Source organism: Coregonus clupeaformis, chromosome 21, assembly GCF_020615455.1.
Source record: "Coregonus clupeaformis isolate EN_2021a chromosome 21, ASM2061545v1, whole genome shotgun sequence".
Lineage (NCBI taxonomy): Eukaryota > Metazoa > Chordata > Actinopteri > Salmoniformes > Salmonidae > Coregonus > Coregonus clupeaformis.
Window position 1 is genome coordinate 33,221,993 of NC_059212.1, and position 21,085 is coordinate 33,243,077.

At 47.2% G+C, this 21,085-nt stretch overlaps 1 protein-coding gene across 5 annotated transcripts in view; it reads right to left on the reverse strand.

The window, feature by feature from the left end:
- LOC121535300 (zinc finger protein 521-like) overlaps nt 1-21,085 on the reverse strand; it is a 193,516-nt gene that overhangs the window by 145,570 nt on the left and 26,861 nt on the right. For 4 of the 5 annotated variants that reach the window (XM_041842220.2, XM_041842223.2, XM_041842222.2 and 1 more), the window contains exon 2: nt 20,351-20,407. In XM_041842220.2, coding sequence (XP_041698154.1) covers nt 20,351-20,407 — 57 coding nt within the window. The remainder of the gene's footprint in view (nt 1-20,350; nt 20,408-21,085) is intronic. The other variant, XM_041842221.2, reaches the window with a different exon arrangement.

Genomic DNA, 21,085 nt, shown 5'->3' on the forward strand with positions numbered 1-21,085 from the left:
ACCTCTACATGCTTTGTAAGTAGGAAAACCTGCAAAATCGGCAGTGTATCAAATACTTGTTCTCCCCACTGTATTTACGAGTAAAGTACGTTGTCTACTAGCTCTGTGTCCTGCGCCTGACTCCGTCCTACCGTTACACACTGACGCCTGACAGAAACACGCACCTCAAATGGAGTCAGCAGGAACATTCATTCCTTCTGGATCAGTGGAGGAACGTGTCCAACAGCAGGCGACCATGATACAGACTCTCGGCACTGCAATGGAGCGCGTGTTGAACACCATGGAGCGATGGGAGAGAGGGGGTTTTCCTACACCTCCTTCAACTACACAGCAACCCACACCGCTGTCCACCCCTTCATCACCTGGGTCCAGTGGGATTCGGCTCTCGCTCCCGAGGGCATATGATGGTACAGCTGCCGGGTACCAGGGTTTTACCTGGCCAGAGCTCTACATGGCGACCATCCACCCGGCTCCCTCGGGATACGAGAGCGTGTCTGCCCTCATCTCCTGTGTGTCGGGGAAAGCACTCGAGTGGGCTAACGCCGTGTGGGGAGGAATAGACGCGGTGTCGGTGCGTTATGAAGATTTCACCCGCCGCTTCCGGGCGGTATTCGATCATCCATCGGAGGGGAGAGCGGCGGGGGAACGTCTGTTCCACCTCAGATAGGGGAAGAGGAGTGCGCAGGACTTCGCACTGGACTTCAGGACCCTGGCAGCCAGCGCGGGATGGAATGAGAGGGCCCTGATTGAGCACTACCGATGCAGCCTACGGGTGGACGTTCGTTGGGAGCTGGCCTGAAGGGACACCACCCTTAACCTGGACCAGCTGGTGGATTTGTCGATAAGGCTGGATAAACTGTTGGCCACCCGCGGACGTCCGGATCGGAGTCCGTCCATTCCATCCCCCAGCACCTCCGACCCTACACCGATGGAGCTCGGAGGTGCTGCTCTCAGGGAGACCGGAAGGGGGGCCGTCTCCTGCACCAACTGTGGCCGCAGAGGACACACTGCTGGTCGATGCTGGGGAGGGTCCTCAGGGAGTCGAGGCAGCAGGCAGAGCACTGGTGGACCGTCCCAGGTGAGTAGGCACCCGACTCACCCAGAGCTCCCTGTTGCGCACATGTGTATTGACATCGAATTTCCTGAGTTTTCCCCGCATTTCCAGCATAAGGCGCTCGTAGATTCAGGCGCAGCTGGGAATTTTATTGATCGTATGTTTTCCCATAGATTAGGGATTCCTGTTGTTCCTGTTGATGTGCCCTTCCCTGTACATGCCTTAGATAGTCGCCCTTTAGGGTCAGGCCTGATTAGGGAGGTCACAGCTCCACTCTGGATGAAAACGCAGGAGGGTCATGAGGAGAGAATTAGTCTCTTTCTGATCGATTCTCCTGCGTTTCCAGTGGTGTTGGGGCTTCCCTGGTTGACTTCTCATGACCCCACAATTTCATGGCAACAGAGGGCTCTCAAGGGATGGTCACGTCAGTGCTCGGGGAGGTGTGTAGGTGTTTCCATAGGTGCAACTACGGTGGAGAGTCCAAACCAGGTCTCCACTATGCACATTCCCCCCGAATATGCCGATTTGGCTCTCGCCTTCTGTAAAAAGAAGGCGACTCAATTACCACCCCATCAACAGGGGGATTGTGCAATAAATCTCCAGGTAGGCGCTGCACTTCCCCGGAGTCACGTGTATCCTCTGTCACAGGAAGAGATGGCTGCTATGGAAACATATGTCTCCGAATCTCTGGGACAGGGATACATTCGGTCTTCCACTTCACCTGCCTCCTCAAGTTTCTTTTTTGTGAAGAAGAAGGATGGAGGTTTACGCCCGTGCATTGACTACCGTGGTCTCAATCAGATCACTGTTAAGTACAGTTATCCACTACCTCTCATTGCTAGCGTGACGGAGTCATTGCACAGGGCGCGCTTCTTCACCAAATTGGATCTCAGGAGCGCGTACAACCTGGTGCGTATCCGGGAGGGGGATGAGTGGAATACGACATTTAGTACCACATCTGGGCACTATGAGTACCTCGTCATGCCGTACGGGTTGATGAATGCTCCATCAGTCTTCCAATCCTTTGTTGATTAGATTTTCGGGGACCTGCACGGACAGGGTGTAGTGGTGTATATAGATGACATTCTCATATACTCCGCTACACGAGCTGAGCATGTGTCCCTGGTGCGCAAGGTGCTTGGTCGACTGTTGGAACATGACCTTTACGTCAAGGCGGAGGAATGTCTGTTCTTTCAAAAGTCTGTCTCCTTCCTAGGGCACCACCTGTCCGCGTCAGGGGTGGAGATGGAGATTGACCGCGCGTAATTGGCCGACTCCAACCACAGTTAAGGAGGTGCAGCGATTCTTAGGGTTTGCCAACTACTACCAGAGGTTTATCCGGGGCTTTGGTCAGATAGCGGCTCCCATTACCTCCTTGCTGAAGGGGGGACCGGTGCGACTGCAGTGGTCAGCTGAGGCGGATAGGGCTTTTGGTCACCTGAAGGACCTGTTTACCTCGGCTCCTGTGCTGGCTCATCCGGATCCCTCCTTGGCATTCACAGTAGAGGTGGATGCGTCCGAGGCTGGGATAGGAGCTGTACTGTCTCAGCGCTCGGGTACGCCACCAAAGCACCGCCCCTGTGCTTTCTTTTCGAAGAAGCTCAGCCCCGCGGAGCGCAACTATGATGTGGGGGACCGGGAGCTGTTAGCTGTTGTTAAGGCTCTGAAAGCGTGGAGGCATTGGCATGAGGGGGCTAAACACCCTTTCCTCATTTTGACTGACCACCGTAATCTGGAGTACATCCGGGCGACGAGGAGACTGAACCCTCGCCAGGCAAGGTGGGCCATGTTTTTCACCCATTTTGTGTTCACCCTTTCTTACAGACCAGGTTCCCAGAACGCTAAGGCAGACGCTCTGTCCCGGCTGTATGACACAGAGGAGAGGTCCATGGAGCCCACTCCCATACTTCCGGCTTCGTGTCTGGTGGCACCGGTGGTGTGGGAGGTTGACGCGGACATCGAGCGGGCGTTACATATGGATCCCACTCCCCCCCAGTGTCCAGAGGGTCGTATATATGTCCGCGATCAATTGATCTATTGGGCTCACACGTCACCCTCCTCTGGTCATCCTGGCATCGGTCGGACAGTGCACTGTCTTAGTGGGAAGTACTGGTGCCCCACTTTAGCTTAGGACGTGAGGGTTTATGTTTCCTCCTGCTCAGTGGGCGCCCAGTGTAAGGCACCTAGACACCTGCCCAGAGGGAAATTACAACCCCTACCCGTTCCACATCGGCCGTGGTCCCACCTATCAGTAGATTTCGTTACGGACCTTCCCCCGTCACAAGGGAACACCACGATCCTGGTCGTTGTGGATAGTTTTTCTAAGTCTTGCCGTCTCATTCCTCTGCCCGGTCTCCCTACGGCCCTACAGACCGCGGAGGCCCTATTTACACACGTCTTCCGGCACTACGGGGTACCTGAGGATATAGTGTCTGATCGGGGTTCCCAGTTCACCTCAAGGGTCTGGAGGGCGTTCAAGGAACGTCTGGGGGTCTCGGTCAGCCTGACCTCAAGGTTTCACCCTGAGAGTAATGGGCAGGTGGAAAGAGTAAACCAGGATATGGGTAGGTTTCTGCGGTCCTATTGCCAGGACCGGCCGGGGAGTGGTCGGTTTTCATCCCCTGGGCAGAGATGGCCCAAAACTCCCTCCGCCACTCCGCCACTCCGCCACTCCTCCACTAACCTTTCTCCATTTCAGTGTGTATTAGGTTATCAGCCGGTCCTGGCACCATGGCATTAGAGCCAGATCGAGGCACCTGCGGTGGATGAATGGTTTCGGCGCTCGTAGGAGACCTGGAACGCAGCCCATGTACGCCTGCAACGGGCCATCAGGCGACAAAAGGCGACCGCCGACCACCACCGCAGTGAGGCCCCGGTGTATGCACCGGGGGACCGGGTCTGGCTCTCGACCCAAAACCTGCCCCTTCGCCTGCCCTGCCGGAAGCTGGGTCGGCGGGTGTGGGGCCATTTTAAAGTCCTGAGGAGATTGAACAAGGTTTGTTATAGGTTACAGCTTCCTCCTGATAATCGTATTAACCCCTCGTTCCATGTGTCTCTCCTCAGGCCGGTGGTAGCTGGTCCACTCCAGAAGTCTGAGGTACGGGAGGTTCCTCCGCCCCCACTGGACATCGAGGGGGCACTGGCGTACTTGGACCGTTCCATTCTGGATTCGAGGCGTCGGGTGGGGGGCCTGCAGTATCTCGTGGAGTGGGAGGGGTACGGTCCGGAGCAACGGTGCTGGGTCCCTAGGAGGGACATCCTCAATCCCTCCATGTTGAGGGATTTCCACCGTCGTCATCCGACTCGCCCTGCGCCGCGTCCTCCTGGCCGTCCCCAAGGCCGGTGTCGGCGCACGGCTGGGGCCGCGCGTCAAGGGAGGGGTACTGTCACGGATTCAGCCGAGGCTGCTCCTCCTCCTTGCTCGGGCAGGCTTTGGCATTCGTCGTCACCGGAGTACTAGCTGCTACCGATCTATGTTTCTGTGTTCTACTTGTTTTGTCTTCATTGTACACACCTGGTTCCCATTATGTCTATGATTTGTTCCCTATTTAACCCTCTGGCTCCCACTGTGTTGTGTGCGTGTTTGTTCTATGTTTGGTGTTATCGACTGGTGAGCGGGATTGTTCTCCCTGCGTGGAGTTTATGTTCATTTATATTTACGAGTAAAGTACGTTGTCTACTAGTTCTGTGTCCTGCGCCTGACTCCGTCCTACCACTACACACTGACGCCTGACATATATATATATATACAGTACCAGTCAAAAGTTTGGACACACCTACTCATTCAAGGGTTTTTCTTTATTTTTTACTATTTTCTACATTGTAGAATACTAGTGAAGACATCAAAACTATGAAATAACACATATGGAATCATGTAGTAACAAAAAAGTGTTAAACAAATCAAAATATATTTTAGATTTTAGATTCTTCAAAGTAGCCACACTTTGCCTTGACGGCAGCTTTACACACTCTTGGCATTCTCTCAACCAGCTTCACCTGGAAGGCTTTTCCAACAGTCTTGAAGGAGTTCCCACATATGCTGAGCACTTGTTGGCTGCTTTTCCTTCACTCTGCAGTCCAACTCATCCCAAACCATCTCAATTGGGTTGAGATCAGGTGATTGTGGAGGCCAGGTCATCTGATGCAGCACACCATCTCTCTCCTTTGTGAAATAGCCCTTACACAGCCTGGGGGGGTGTTTTGGGTCATTGTCCTGTAGAAAAACAAATGATAGTCCCAATAAGCGCATACCAGATGGGATGGCATATCGCTGCAGAATGCTGTGGTAGCCATGCTGATTAAGTGTGCCTTGAATTCTAAATAAATCACTGACAGTGTCACCAGCAAAGCACCCCCACACCATCACACCTCCTCCTCCATGCTTCACCGTGGGTACCACACATGTGGAGATCATCCGTTCACCTACTCTGCGTCTCACAAAGACACAGCGGTTGGAAACAAAAATCTCAAATTTGGACTCATCAGACCAAAGGACAGATTTCCACCGGTCTAATGTCCATTGCTCATGTTTCTTGGCCCAAGCAAGTCTCTTCTTCTTATTGGTGTCCTTTAGTAGTGGTTTCTTAGCAGCAATTCGACCATGAAGGCCTGATTCATGCAGTCTCCTCTGAACAGTTGATGTTGAGGTGTGTATGTTACTTGAACTCTGAAGCATTTATTTGGGCTGCAATTTCTGAGGCTGGTAACTCTAATGAACTTATCTTCTGCAGCAGAGGTAACTCTGGGTCTTCCATCCTGTGGCGGTCCTCATGAGAGCCAGTTTCATCATAGCGCTTTATGGTTTTTGCGACTGCACTTGAAGAAACTTTCAAAGTTGTTGAAATTTTCAGGATTGACTGACCTTCATGTCTTAAAGTAATGATGGACTGTCATTTCTCTTTGCTTATTTGAGCTATTCTTGCCATAATTTGGACTTGGTCTTTTACAAAATAGGGCTATCTTCTGTATACCAAGCCTACCTTGTCACTACACAACTGATTGGCTCAAACGCATTAAGAAGGAAAGAAATTCCACAAATTAACTTTTAACAAGGCACACCTGTTAATTGAAATGCATTCCAGGTGACTACTTCATGAAGCTGGTTGAGAGAATGCAAAGAGTGTGCAAAGCTGTCATCAAAGCAAAGGGTGGCTACTTTGAAGATTCTCAAATATAAAAGGCACACCTGTTATATTTTGATTTGTTTAACACTTTTTTGGTTACTACATGATTCCATATGTGTTATTTCATAGTTTCGATGTCTTCACTATTATTATACAATGTAGAAAATAGTAAAAATAAGGAAAGAGTAGGTGTGTCCAAACGTATATGTATATATAATTTAAAAAGTATATATATAATTTAAATATATATATATATATATATCTGTGGGGGGGGGGTCTACTACAGTGGCACTACAAGGTTATGGTTACAGGGATTACAGGCCCACCACATCACCACGTCAATACTGAGGATCCTGAGCCTGTCTGGGTCTTTCTGGGTCTCCTACAGTAATCTATCAGATCAGGACATGCTCTTATACCAGGCCTCTACAGACTGGATGGGATAACAACACATCTACTGCTGCTTGGAGGGGCTGACAATCACACACAGAAGTCAGCTATGATGTTATACTGTATTCTGATTTTTTGCTTCTATTCCACTGCTCTGGACATTTTTAGCTTCCATTGGTGTGACAATTTTAGTTATTTTGAGTAGCAGTTGGAATGGATGCTTATATCAGTGTAGAAGGGTCACCAGAGTTCACCAGAGATAGAACAAATTTGCTACATTTATCTAAATTAAATCCACAAATCCATATTTTAAGGTCAGGTGGATATCTGGATATTGGTTCAATAAGACCACAGAATGTATCTACAGAATGAACTGCATTCTAAAATGCTTCAGATGATATTATTGGGAGTTAAAAGCTCGTAGATGATTAGTAAATCAAAATATGAAATTCCGGCTAGTGATTGACGTCATTTTGAGTCGCCCAGTAACGTCTTCCTGGGGTCCATCCATGATCCATTTCCTGTCTGTTAAGGTGCGTTGACATTTATCATCCCACAACTTTCATCTTGTGAGTCGCAGCCCCCCGGACACCCCTGGACCCCCCTGGACCTCCCACCTTTATATTATTGAATATTCCTTCTCTTAAATATTAATAATCTTTTAATTGATGTTTTCCTCTCTGCTCCCTTCACCCCCACCAGGGAACCAGCAGGGCCCCAGCAGAGTCAGGCCCCCCACGTCCCCTCACGGCCCCCCACTGAGCACTTTGGCCATGGGGAGAGGGAAAGGAGAGGAGGGAGGGAGGAAGGTAAAGAGAGAAATTAAGGGAGGCGCGGGGGGATGGGGGGGCAGGGGAGCAATAGAGATGGGGAGAGAGAGAGAAAGGGTAGAGTGAAAGAAAGAGACAGAGACAGAGAGAGAGAAAGAGATATTGAGAAAAGCAGAGTACAGGGGAGCGAGAGAAAGAGAGTTTTCGGGAGGTAGACATAATTTAGCCAACACTATAGCTCTTTAAATCTCAAATTCATTCAAATCCATCCACAACATAAAGGTTGAAGACATGGCAGTAAAAATGACCCTGGGGTGGTGCCATGCTATCTCCTGCTCCTGCTACGTCTCTACTGTACTGTACGTCTAGTTCCATCAGGTTCAATTGGAGTCCTTCAGTTCAACCATCTCCATACTCATTTTCTCTCATTTCCAAGAGAGTCAGATGTTGTGAATGGTCCCTCTCTCCCCAGCACCCCCCACACCACCATCAACCCCCAAGTTCAAATTAAGAATTTATTTTAACCAGCAAGCAGCTTCTGTCGACACATATCGGCAGGCCTGATCAAAGGCACGCTCCTTTATCAGAGTGAGGAGGGCTGTCAGAAATAGGACATTAAGATTGAAAAACCTTCACACAGATGCTGCCGCCCGCGTGCCACCTCATTATTAAAAAATCCTCAAACTTTATTTTTTGCTGAGAGAGGAGTGGGAGAGCACTCGCAATATAGGTCACAGCCAGCCACATTATAGTACATTCTAATGCCACATATGAATGCCTCCGAATGTATCTATACACAGTATCTATCCTCTCCTCTCCTCCTCTATGTGGCCTCATGGGATTTGTGGTCCCTCTACTTAGCCCATCACATCCAAAGACTTATCATGATCCATCTCTCAGATTCTGAGAGCAGAGAGATCAACTGATACCACATTATTAAAGATAATCAGACGTTAACATTGAGAGGCTACTGTACTGTATTTCTTCAGCAGGTCTATGGCCAGATCATCATGCATTGCAATGAGATCAGATTCATAATTAAGTCTTGATGGCTTGCTTATTTGACTGTCTAAGCTCTTTGGATGTACATTCAATGAGGTGGTATTGGAGAAATGTACAGTATTACTTTATCATGAAAAGCAAGTATAGATGTTTATACTGTAGCTATTCTTTACATAAAAACATTGTTTCTCAGCTTGAAATATACGTCACAAATCAACATGCAACAGACATGGTGCCGACAGACATGGAAGCTCTGCTTCTAGCTCCTAAGCAACTTTGCAGTATTTTTTGTTTGTGTGTGTTATTTCTTACATTATTAGCCCAGAAAGTTTTTTGTGTTATTACATACAGCCGGAAATAACTTTTGGATATCAGAGCGACGGTAACTCACCAGCATTACGACCAGGAATACGACTTTCCTGAATTGGATCCTTTGTTCGTACTTCCCAGGGCAATTGAACTTATCCCAGAGGCTGCTCCAAGATGCTGCCGGCGGAGAAGAGGTATTGGAGTGGACTTCTAGTCTGACTCAGGAGGCATGCACACCATCTACCGCTTCCGAGTATAGTACTCGCTAATGTTCAGTCTCTGGTCAATAAAGTAGACGAGCTCAGGGCGATGATCTCCTTCCAGAGAGACATCAGGGAGTGTAACATACTCTGTTTCACGGAATCATGGCTCTCACAGGATATACTGTCCCTGTCCATACAGCCAGTTGGGTTCTAAGTACATCGCACAGACAGGAATAAAGAACTCTCCGGGAAGAAGAAAGGTGGTTGTATGTTTCATGATTAACTACTCATGGTTTGATTGTGATAATATACAGACACTCAAGTCCTTTTGTTCATCCGAACTAGAATACCTCACAATCAAATGCTGACCGTATTACCTCCCAAGAGAATTCTGTTTGGTTATAGTCAAAGCCCTGTATATTCCCCCTCAAGCTGATACCACGATGGCCCTCAAGGAACTACACTGGACTTTATGCAAACTGGAAACCACATATCCTCAGGTCGCATTTATTGTAGCTGGGAATTTAAAAAAAGGAAATTTGAGTAAAACGCTACCGAAGTTCTATCAACACATCGATTGTAGTACTCGCTCTGGAAAAACACTTGACCACTGCTACTCCCCCTTCCGGGATGCCTACAAGGCCCTCCCCCACCCTCCCTTCGGCAAATCAGATCACGACACCATTTTGCTCCTCCCCTTCCTATAGGCAGAAACTCAAACAGGAAGTACCCATGCTAAGGTCTATTCAACGCTGGTCTCACCAATCGGAATCCATGCTTCAAGATTGTTTTGATCATGCAGACTGGGATATGTTCCGGGTAGCCTCTGAGAATAACATTGACATATACACGGAGACAGTGACTAAGTTCATCAGGAAGTGTATAGGGGATTATGTTCACACCGTGACTACCGTGAGGGAAAAAAGTATTTGATCCCCTGCTGATTTGGTACGTTTGCCCACTGACAAAGAAATGATCAGTCTATAACTTTAATGGTAGGTTTATTTGAACAGTGAGAGACAGAATAACAACCAAAAAAAACAAGAAAAATGCATGTCAAAAATGTTATAAATTGATTTTCATTTTAATGAGGGAAATAAGTATTTGACCCCCTCTCAATAAGAAAGATTTCTGGCTCCCAGGTGTCTTTTATACAGGTAACGAGCTGAGATTAGGAGCACACTCTTTAAGGGAGTGCTCCTAATCTCAGCTTGTTACCTGTATAAAAGACACCTGTCCACAGAAGCAATCAATCAGATTCCAAACTCTCCACCATGGCCAAGACCAAAGAGCTCTCCAAGGATGTCAGGGACAAGATTGTAGACCTACATAAGGTTGGAATGGGCTATAAGACCATCGCCAAGCAGCTTAGTGAGAAGGTGACAACAGTTGGTGCGATTATTCGCAAATGGAAGAAACACAAAATAACTGTCAATCTCCCTCGGCCTGGGGCTCCATGCAACATCTCACTTCGTGGAGTTGCAATGATCATGAGAACGGTGAGGAATCAGCCCAGAACTACACAGGAGGATCTTGTCAATGATCTCAAGGCAGCTGGGACCATAGTCACCAAGAAAACAATTGGTAACACACTACGTCGTGAAGGACTGAATTCCTGCAGCGCCCGCAAGGTCGCCCTGCTCAAGAAAGCACATATACAGGCCCGTCTGAAGTTGACCAATTAACATCTGAATGATTCAGAGGAGAACTGGGTGAAAGTGTTGTGTTCAGATGAGACCAAAATGGAGCTCTTTGGCATCAACTCAACTCGCCGTGTTTGGAGGAGGAGGAATGCTGCCTATGACCCCAAGAACACCATCCCCACCATCGAACATGGAGGTGGAAACATTATGCTTTGGGGGTGTTTTTCTGCTAAGGGGACAGGACAACTTCACCGCATCAAAGGGACGATGGACGGGGCTATGTACCGTCAAATCTTGGGTGAGAACCTCCTTCCCTCAGCCAGGGCATTGAAAATGGGTCGTGGATGGGTATTCCAGCATGACAATGACCCAAAACACACGGCCAAGGCAACAAAGGAGTGGCTCAAGAAGAAGCACATTAAGGTCCTGGAGTGGCCTAGCCAGTCTCCAGACGTTAATCCCATAGAAAATATGTGGAGGGAGCTGAAAGTTCGAGTTGCCAAACGTCAGCCTCGAAACCTTAATGACTTGGAGAAGATCTGCAAAGAGGAGTGGGACAAAATCCCTCCTGAGATGTGTGCAAACCTGGTGGCCAACTACAAGAAATGTCTGACCTCTGTGATTGCCAACAAGGGTTTTGCCACCAAGTACTAAGTCATGTTTTGCAGAGGGGTCAAATACTTATTTCCCTCATTAAAATGCAAATCAATTTATAACATTTTTGACATGCGTTTTTCTGGATTTTTTTGTTGTTGTTATTCTGTCTCTCACTGTTCAAATAAACATACCATTAAAATTACAGACTGATCATGTCTTTGTCAGTGGGCAAACGTACAAAATCAGCAGGGGATCAAATACTTTTTTCCCTCACTGTATTAAAACCTACCCAAACCAGAAACCGTGTATAGATGGCAGCATTCACGCAAAAATGAAAGCGTGAACCACCGCATTTAACCATGGCAAGGTGACTGGGAATATGGTCGAATACAAACAGTGTAGTTATTCCCTCCGTAATACAATCAAACAGGCTAAACGTCAGTATAGAGACAAAGTGGAATTGCAATTCAACGGCTCAGACACGAGACGTATGTGGCAGGGTCTACAGACAACCACGGATTACAAAGGGAAAACCAGCCACGTCGCGGACACCAACGTCTTGCTCCCGGACAAGCTAAACACCTTCTTCGCCCGCTTTGAGGATAGCACAGTGCCACCGACGCGGCCCGCTCCCAAGGACAGTGGGCTCTCGTTCTCTGTGGCTGACGTGAGTAAGACGTTTAAGCGTGTTAACCCTCGCAAGGCTGCCGGCCCAGACGGCATCCCTAGCCGCGTCCTCAGAGCATGTGCAAACCAGCTGGCTGGAGTGTTTACGGACATATTCAATCTCTCCCTATCCCAGTCTGCTGTCCCCACTTGCTTCAAGATGTCCACCATTGTTCCTGTATCCAAGAACGCAAAGGTAACTGAACTAAATGACTATCGCCCCGTAGCACTCACTTATGTCATCATGAAGTGCTTTGAGAGGCTTGTTAAGGATCATGTCACCTCTACCTTACCTGACACCCTAGACCCACTAAAATTTGCTTACCGCCCCAATAGATCCACAGACGATGCAATCTCCATTGCACTGCACACTGCCCTATCCCATCTGGACAAGAGGAATACCTATGTAAGAATGCTGTTAATTGACTATAGCTCAGCCTTCAACACCATAGTACCCTCTAAGCTCATCATTAAGCTTGGGGCCCTGGGTGTAGTGGGTGATTTGGACGGAGTCAGGCGCAGTAGGGTAAATCACAGAATAAATGGTTTATTTGGCAAATACAGCAGTACACAGCAATGCATAAAACACTACAGTGTGGTATAACGGCACACTGGAGAAAACAAGGCACACAGGTGAATATCCCGGCGATACAAATATAATATAGCTCCACCGAGCTATTGTCACCTCCACAATAAACAATCACACACAAAGACATGGGGGGCAGAGGGAAAACTTATACAGGTACTGATGAGGGGATATGAACCAGGTGTGTGTAATAAACAAGACAAAACAAATGGAATGATGAGACGAGAAGTGGCAGTAGCTAGAAGGGCGGTGACGACGAACGCCGAAGCCTGCCCGAACAAGGAGAGGAGGCAGCTTCGGAGGAAGTTGTGACACTGGGTCTAAACCCTTATCTGTGCAACTGGGTCCTGGACTTCCCCAAGGTGGTGAAGGTAGGAAACAACACCTCCACTTCGCTGATCCTCAACACAGGGACCCCACAAGGGTGCGTGCTCAGCCCCCTCCTGTACTCCCTGTTCACCCATGACTGTGTGGCCACGAACGCCTCCAACTCAATCATCAAGTTTACAGACGACACAACAGTAGTAGGCCTGATTACCAACAATGACGAGACAGCCTACAGGGAGGAGTGGTGCCAGGAAAATAACCTCTCCCTCCACGTCAACAAAACAAAGGAACTGATCGTGGACTTCAGGAAACAGCAGAGGGAGCACGCCCCTATCCATATCAACGGGAACGCAGTGGAGAAGGTCAAAAGCTTCAAGTTCCTCGGCGTACACATCACTGACAATCTGAAATGGTCCACCCACGCAGACAATGTGGTGAAGAAGGCGCAACTGATCTCTTCAACCTCAGGAGGCTGAAGAAATGTGGCTTTGCCCCTAAGACCCTCACACATTTTTACAGATGCACAATTGAGAGCATCCTGTCGGGCTGTATCACCGCCTGGTATGGCAACTGCACCGCCCGCAACCGCAGGGCTCTCCAGAGTATGGTGTGGTCTGCCCAACGCATCTCTGGGGACACAATGCCTGCCCTCCAAGACACCTACAGCACCCGATGTCACAGGAAGGACAAAAAGATAATCAAGGATATCAACCACCCGAGCCACGGCCTGTTCAGCCCATTATCATCCAGAAGACGAGGTCAGTACAACTGCATCAAAGCTGGGACCGAGAGACTGAAAAACAGCTTCTATCTCAAGGCCATCAGTCTGTTAAATAGCCATCACTAGTCAGCTACCACCCGGTTACTTAACCCTGCACCTTAGAGGCTACTGCCCTATATACTGTACATAGACATGGACTCACTGGCCACTTTAATAATGGAACACAAGTCACTTTAATAATGTTTACATACTGCTTTACTCATCTCATATGTACAGTTGAAGTCGGAAGTTTACATTCACCTTAGCCAAATACATTTAAACTCAGTTTTTCACAATTCCTGACATTTAGTCCTAGTAAAAATTCCCTGTCTTAGGTCAGTTAGGATCACCACTTAATTTTAAGAATGTGAAATGTCAGAATAATAGTAGAGAGAATGATTTATTTCAGCTTTTATTTATTTCATCACATTCCCAGTGGGTCAGAAGTTTACATACACTCAATTAGTATTTGGTAGCATTGCCTTTAAATTGTTTAACTTGGGTCAAATGTTTCGGTAGCCTTCCACAAGAATCCCACAATAAGTTGGGTGAATTTTGGCCCATTCCTCCTGACAGAGCTGGTGTAACTGAGTCAGGTTTGTAGGCCTCCTTGCTCGCACACGCTTTTTCAGTTCTGCCCACACATTTTCTATAGGATTGAGGTCAGGGCTTTGTGATGGCCAATCCAATACCTTGACTTTGTTGTCCTTAAGCCATTTTGCCACAACTTTGGAAGTATGCTGGGGGTCATTGTCCATTTGGAAGACCCATTTGCGACCAAGCTTTAACTTCCTGACTGATGTCTTGAGATGTTGCTTCAATATATCCACATAATTTCCCTTCCTCATGATGCCATCTATTTTGTGAAGTGCACCAGTCCCTCCTGCAGCAAAGCACCCCCACAGCATAATGCTGCCACCCCCGTGCTTCACGGTTGGGATGGTGTTCTTCGGCTTGCAAGCCTACCCTTTTTCCTCCAAACATAACGATTGTCATTATGGCCAAACAATTCTATTTTTGTTTCATCAGACCAGAGGACATTTCTCCAAAAAGTACGATATTTGTCCCCATGTGCAGTTGCAAACCGTAGTCTGGCTTTTCTATGGCGGTTTTGGAGCAGTGGCTTCTTCCTTGCTGAGCGGTCTTTCAGGTTATGTCGATATAGGACTCATTTTACTGTGGATATAGATACTTTTCTACCTGTTTCCTCCAGCATCTTCACAAGGTCCTTTGCTGTTGTTCTAGGATTGATTTGCACTTTTCGCACCAAAGTACGTTCATCTCTAGGAGACAGAACGCGTCTCCTTCCTGAGCAGTATGACGGCTGTGTGGTCCCATGGTGTTTATACTTGCGTACTATTGTTTGTACAGATGAACGTGGTACCTTCAGGCGTTTGGAAATGAACCAGACTTGTGGAGGTCTACATTTTTTTTTCTGAGGTCTTGGCTGATTTCTTTTGATTTTCCCATGATGTCAAGCAAAGAGGCACTGAGTTTGAAGGTAGGCCTTGAAATACATCCACAGGTACACCTCCAATTGACTCAAGTGATGTCAATTAGCCTATCAGAAGCTTCTAAAGCCATGACATCATTTTCTGGAATTTTCCAAGCTGTTTAAACGCACAGTCAACTTAGTGTATGTAAACTTCTGACCCACTGGAATTGTGATACAGTGAATTCTAAGTGAAATAATCTGTCTGTAAACAATTGTTGGAAAAATTACTTGTGTCATGCACAAAGTAGATGTCCTAACCGACTTGCCAAAACTATAGTTTGTTAACAAGAAATCTGTGGAGTGGTTGAAAAACAAGTTTTAATGACTCCAACCTAAGTGTATGTAAACTTCCGACTTCAACTGTATACAGTAGGGGAAAAAAGTATTTAGTATTTTGGTTTCATCTGACCATATGACATTCTCCCAATCCTCTTCTGGATCATCCAAATGCACTCTAGCAAACTTCAGACAGGCCTGGACATGTACTGGCTTAAGCAGGGGGACACGTATGGCACTGCAGGATTTGAGTCCCTGGCGGCGTAGTGTGTTACTGATGGTAGGCTTTGTTACTTTGGTCACAGCTCTCTGCAGGTCATTCACTAGGTCCCCCCGTGTGGTTCTGGGATTTTTGCTCACCGTTCTTGTGATCATTTTGACCCCACGGGGTAAGATCTTGTGTGGAGCCCCAGATCGAGGGAGATTATCAGTGGTCTTGTATGTCTTCCATTTCCTAATAATTGCTCCCACAGTTGATTTCTTCAAACCAAGCTGCTTACCTATTGCAGATTCAGTCTTCCCAGCCTGGTGCAGGTCTACCATTTTGTTTCTGGTGTCCTTTGACAGCTCTTTGGTCTTGGCCATAGTGGAGTTTGGAGTGTGACTGTTTGAGGTTGTGGACAAGTGTCTTTTATACTGATAACAAGTTCAAACAGGTGCCATTAATACAGGTAATGAGTGGAGGACAGAGGAGCCTCTTAAAGAAGAAGTTACAGGTCTGTGAGAGCCAGAAATCTTGCTTGTTTGTAGGTGACCAAATACTTATTTTCCACCATAATTTGCAAATAAATTCATAAAAAATCCTACAATGTGATTTTCTGGATTTGTTTTTCTCCATTTGTCTTTCATAGTTGACGTGTACCTATGATGAAAATTACAGGCCTATCTCATCTTTTTAAGTTGGAGAACTTGCACAATTGGTGGCTGACTAAATACTTTTTTCCCCCACTGTATTCTATTCTACTGTCACGGTTTCGGCCGAGGCTGCTCCTCCTCCTTGCTCGGGCAGGCTTCGGCGGTCGTCGTCTCCGGAGTACTAGCTGCCACCGTTGTATGTTTTCGATGTTCGTTTGGTTTTGTCTAGTTGTTGTGCACCTGTTCCCTGTTAGTGTGATTATGTACCCTATATATTGTTCCATTTGTTTGTCATGTGTTGTGTGTAATTGTTTTCCTGTCGTTTGGTGCAGTGCTGTTTGCCAGACTCTCTCTGTTTACCGTCGCACTATTGTTCGTGCGCAGTTCGGTTTGGGAGTGTTTTACGCACTGTGGCGTATGTTTCGCCTCCGGGTTGTTTGACCCGTGTTGTTATTTTTGGAATTACTAGTAAAGTCTGGATTGACTTAGCTCCTGTGTCCTGCTATTGATTCGCACCACATCCGCATCAGAGTTCGTGACATCTACTGTATTTTAGTAAATGCCACTCTGACATTGCTCGTCCTAATATTTATATATTTCTTAATTCCATTCTTTTACTTTTAGATTTGTGTGTATTGTTGTGAATTGTTAGATATTACTGCACTGTTGGAACTAGGAACACAAGCATTTCGCTACACCCGCAATAACTTCTGCTAAACGTGTGTATGTGACCAATAACATTTGATTTGATTTGATATAAAAATTTTATGATTCATACGGCGAGAGAAATAAAAAAATCTGCCAACACAGAAGCTTACATGATAAAGGAACCACCACAAGTCACAGGTAACACAGATGGCATCATTCGCCATTAAAATCGTTGCACCAAAAAGGATGTAAGAACACTAAGGAAAGGAAATCAAAGCGAATGAATGAGAAACATGATTTGATTCTCTCTCTCTCTCTCTCTCTCTCTCTCTCTGAGTGATAATATTGAACGAAGCGCCTTGCCTTTAGTGCAGTCAAACAACAAAGGAAATGAATAATAGAGAACATGATTTGAGAAGTGCTGGAGTGAAAGAGTCCTTTCCTCTTCCTGCTGTACGTAGCGAGTCCTGCAGTGCATTGATCTGGGGCTGCCTCAGCCCTCAGCCGACACTATGATGTATACCACTAGCTTGTACTACAGTAAGAGTACCTCGCCATCCAGACAACCCCTCAGATCTAACACAATATCTTACAGACACACACACACACATGCACACATGCACACACACACATGGATGTACACACGCATGTAAGCATGTATGCCTGTTATAAGAATACAAACACACTAATGCACGCACATAGGCACACACACACCCTCTCTCTTTCTCAGCTCAGTCCACTCTGATTCTAGCTGGAGCCGGCACCGTCTTCCACAAAACAGCCCCAACCAGCCACAGCCAGGAGGAGAAAGAAAAGCAGATGTAGTGAGAAGAAAGAAGAGGGAGCATGTGGTTAGAATTCCACACAGGCAGTGACGGCAGTAGTAAAGCCAAGCTGTGGATCTTAAGCCTGCTCCACACTCTCTCTCCGGGTAAAAAGCACTCTGCCTCATTAAACCTCCCATATCATACTGTTCCTGCCCTCCGCACTAGCTAACTAAAATGCTTTCTTTCTTTCTTCTTTACCAGAGAACCTATTTTGTTATCATTTCTCCTTTTTCCTATTCTGCTACACATCAAACATGAGTGTGTCGTATAGAATAATAATAAGGTAGGTGCCTGGCTGTAAGACACAATGAACATACAGGCTCATAGAGGAACACTGCTGGGGGTCTACTCTTGAGCCAAGCCCTCGACACACTACGTCTGATTTAGCTAGGGGCTTATCAAGGGGCTAATGGGTATTGTGACCATGTCAATCACTGATCAGTGGCCTACAAGCATGAATAGAAGCTGACATATTTTTTTTACATCCAAAAGCTCTTGATGGGCAATGGTTTAAACATAAGGCCCTGTAATGTTGGATCTGCCAATTAAATATAAAGGGGTTTAAAACCAATACAGTTCTTGATCATTGGTCCAAAACCATATTTTCTCAAGGCACTATAACAGGTGAAGTGACATGAAAGTTGCGACAAAAATGTGCGGCAAATTATTCAAAACAATAACAATAATCTCATCCTATATCTTAGTAAAGTTCTGCAACTTCTACTAGCATCCTTTACACTGCATCTGACAAGGGGGTTAAAAAAAAAATCAGCCAGACAAACTCAAATGAGAAAGGTGAGAAATTAATTTGTGCGCCCTCTTAATTTCTCCACAGGCAGACATCGATCGAGTCACTGCTGTCTCCCCTCTCCCCTCACTCTGGAGATGGCGTCTAGAGGGAGGAGGCGGGAGGAGGTGTGGAGGAGAGGAGTGGAGAGGAGAGAGAGGCGTGTGTGCGTGTGTCTGAGGGGGTCATTGTAATCAGGGGCTCTCATTAGCCCACCGTTGGCTGTGGATGACAGGAGGTGTCCCAGGGAACCAGGAGCTCATAAGCCCAGCGCTTCATCTACCACCGCTGGGGTGGCTGAGGACAAAGCCTGCCTGTCTCCCCAACCAACCCCCAGATATATGGAGCCTACCTCTCTCCCCAACCAACCCCCAGATATATGGAGCCTACCTCTCTCCCCAACCAACCCCCAGATATACAGAGCCTGCCTGTCTCCCCAACCAACCCCCAGATATATGGAGCCTACCTCTCTCCCCAACCCACCCCCAGATATACGGAGCCTGCCTCTCTCCCCAACCAACCCCCAGATATACGGAGCCTGCCTCTCTCCCCAACCAACCCCCAGATATACGGAGCCTGCCTCTCTCCCCAACCAACCCCCAGATATATGGAGCCTACCTCTCTCCCCAACCAACCCCCAGATATACGGAGCCCGCCTCTCTCCCCAACCAACCCCCAGATATACGGAGCCTGCCTCTCTCCCCAACCAACCCCCAGATATATGGAGCCTACCTCTCTCCCCAACCAACCCCCAGATATATGGAGCCTGCCTCTCTCCCCAACCAACCCCCAGATATATGGAGCCTACCTCTCTCCCCAACCAACCCCCAGATATACGGAGCCTGCCTCTCTCCCCAACCAACCCCCAGATATATGGACCCTACCTCTCTCCCCAACCAACCCCCAGATATACGGAGCCTGCCTCTCTCCCCAACCAACTCCCAGATATACAGAGCCTGCCTCTCTCCCCAACCACCCCCAGATATACAGAGCCTGCCTCTCTCCCCAACCAACCCCCAGATATATGGAGCCTGCCTCTCTCCCCAACCAACCCCCAGATATATAGAGCCTGTCTCTCTCCCCAACCAACTCCCAGATATACGGAGGCTGCCTCTCTCCCCAACCAACACCTAGACATACGGAGCCTGCTTCTCTACCATACACCAACCAACACCCAGACATCAATACAAAATACTACAGCCGTAGACTAGACAGACATGGGCCTGGTGCTCTTGCCTTATGCATAAGAGTATTTTACTCAGAGATGGCCAAGGAAGACAGGTAAATACTGAACAGACACAAATACAGTGGGAGGGGGCTGAGGGAAAGAGACCTAACTCTCTGACACTTTGCAAAACCAATAAAATGACCCATCAGCACAGACATACTGTAGTAAAACAGCCCTTGAGTTTCCTGTTTCTGCATTGCTCTCTGTCTGAAGGGACCCAGAGAGGGAGAGGTAGGTGGGTAAACGCTACTGGACTCACTACAGTGCTAGGTGCCAGGCAGTGTGTGAGACTGTGTGAGTACCCAGGGTCCTCAGCCTGCTGGGCAAAGCCATCCATATCAGGTTTAAAATAACCACAAATGAGACTTAACCTTTAGCAGAGACAAATGAAATGAAAGAATGGTCGCGTGGTGCATGCGAACAGGAGCAAGCCTCATTCATAGGGGGCTCTCTGTGAGCCTGACCTGGATTACTGCTCTGTTCCTGGAGGGCCTACGGTGAATGCCACACCAGCAGACAGGACACATTCATCTGCTCTGTGAGCTCTATTCTACCTCTATCAGAGGTTAGGAAACAAAGACGTGAACACACACACACAAACAGGCATGAATACAATATACACACACGCGCACACACACACACACACACACACACACACACACACACACACACACACACACACAGGTAAGCAAACACAGAAGGAGCAGTAACATATCCTAATGGTTGAAACACACTTCATTCCATAGATCACATGCACGCTCCACCTTCCAGACCCGAATTATGAAATATGAAATGGAGCATTACCGCTCGGAATGGTAGTCTGCCCAGGACTGTGCTGCTCCTCTGTCGCATTGTCTTCTACTGCCAGAAAGAAAGAGAGAGCGGGGGAAGAAGTGATTAGCAGCGAGAAACCAAAAACAAGTTTCCACTTTCTTTCTCCCTTTTTTCTAAACTTACAATTTTTTCTTTTTATTATTTATTGTTTAGGCGTTTCTGTATGGAAACTCCAGGAGATTTCAACAGCTTTCGACAGCTCAACCTGGGGTTTGGGAATCCACACAAGCCTTTCATATGTATGAGGTCCGGCAACAAGGTCGGCAGCCACCCACGTAAATAACATATTGGACTGAGTAATGACATTATGAATTATGAAATTCTCCCAACATCAACAGTGACCAACTGAAAAACACCTTGATGACTGCTTTAGTGAGAGGATATCTCTGAGACAAAATAACACCCCATGTATTACACAGGAGATGTAGACAAATAACACCCTACATATTAGACAGGAGATGTAGACAAATAACACCCTACATATTAGACAGGAGATGTAGACAAATAACACACAGAGTAAAATGGTATTGTCACACCATTAATCTAAAAACACTGCAGTTTAAAATAGTTTCTGAATAAATACAGTAGGCTCCAAGGTTTTGGGACAGTGACACATTTGTTATTGTTTTGACTCTGTACTCCAGTACTTTGGATTTGAAATGATACAAGTGCAGACTGTCATCTTTAATTTGAGGGTATTTTCAT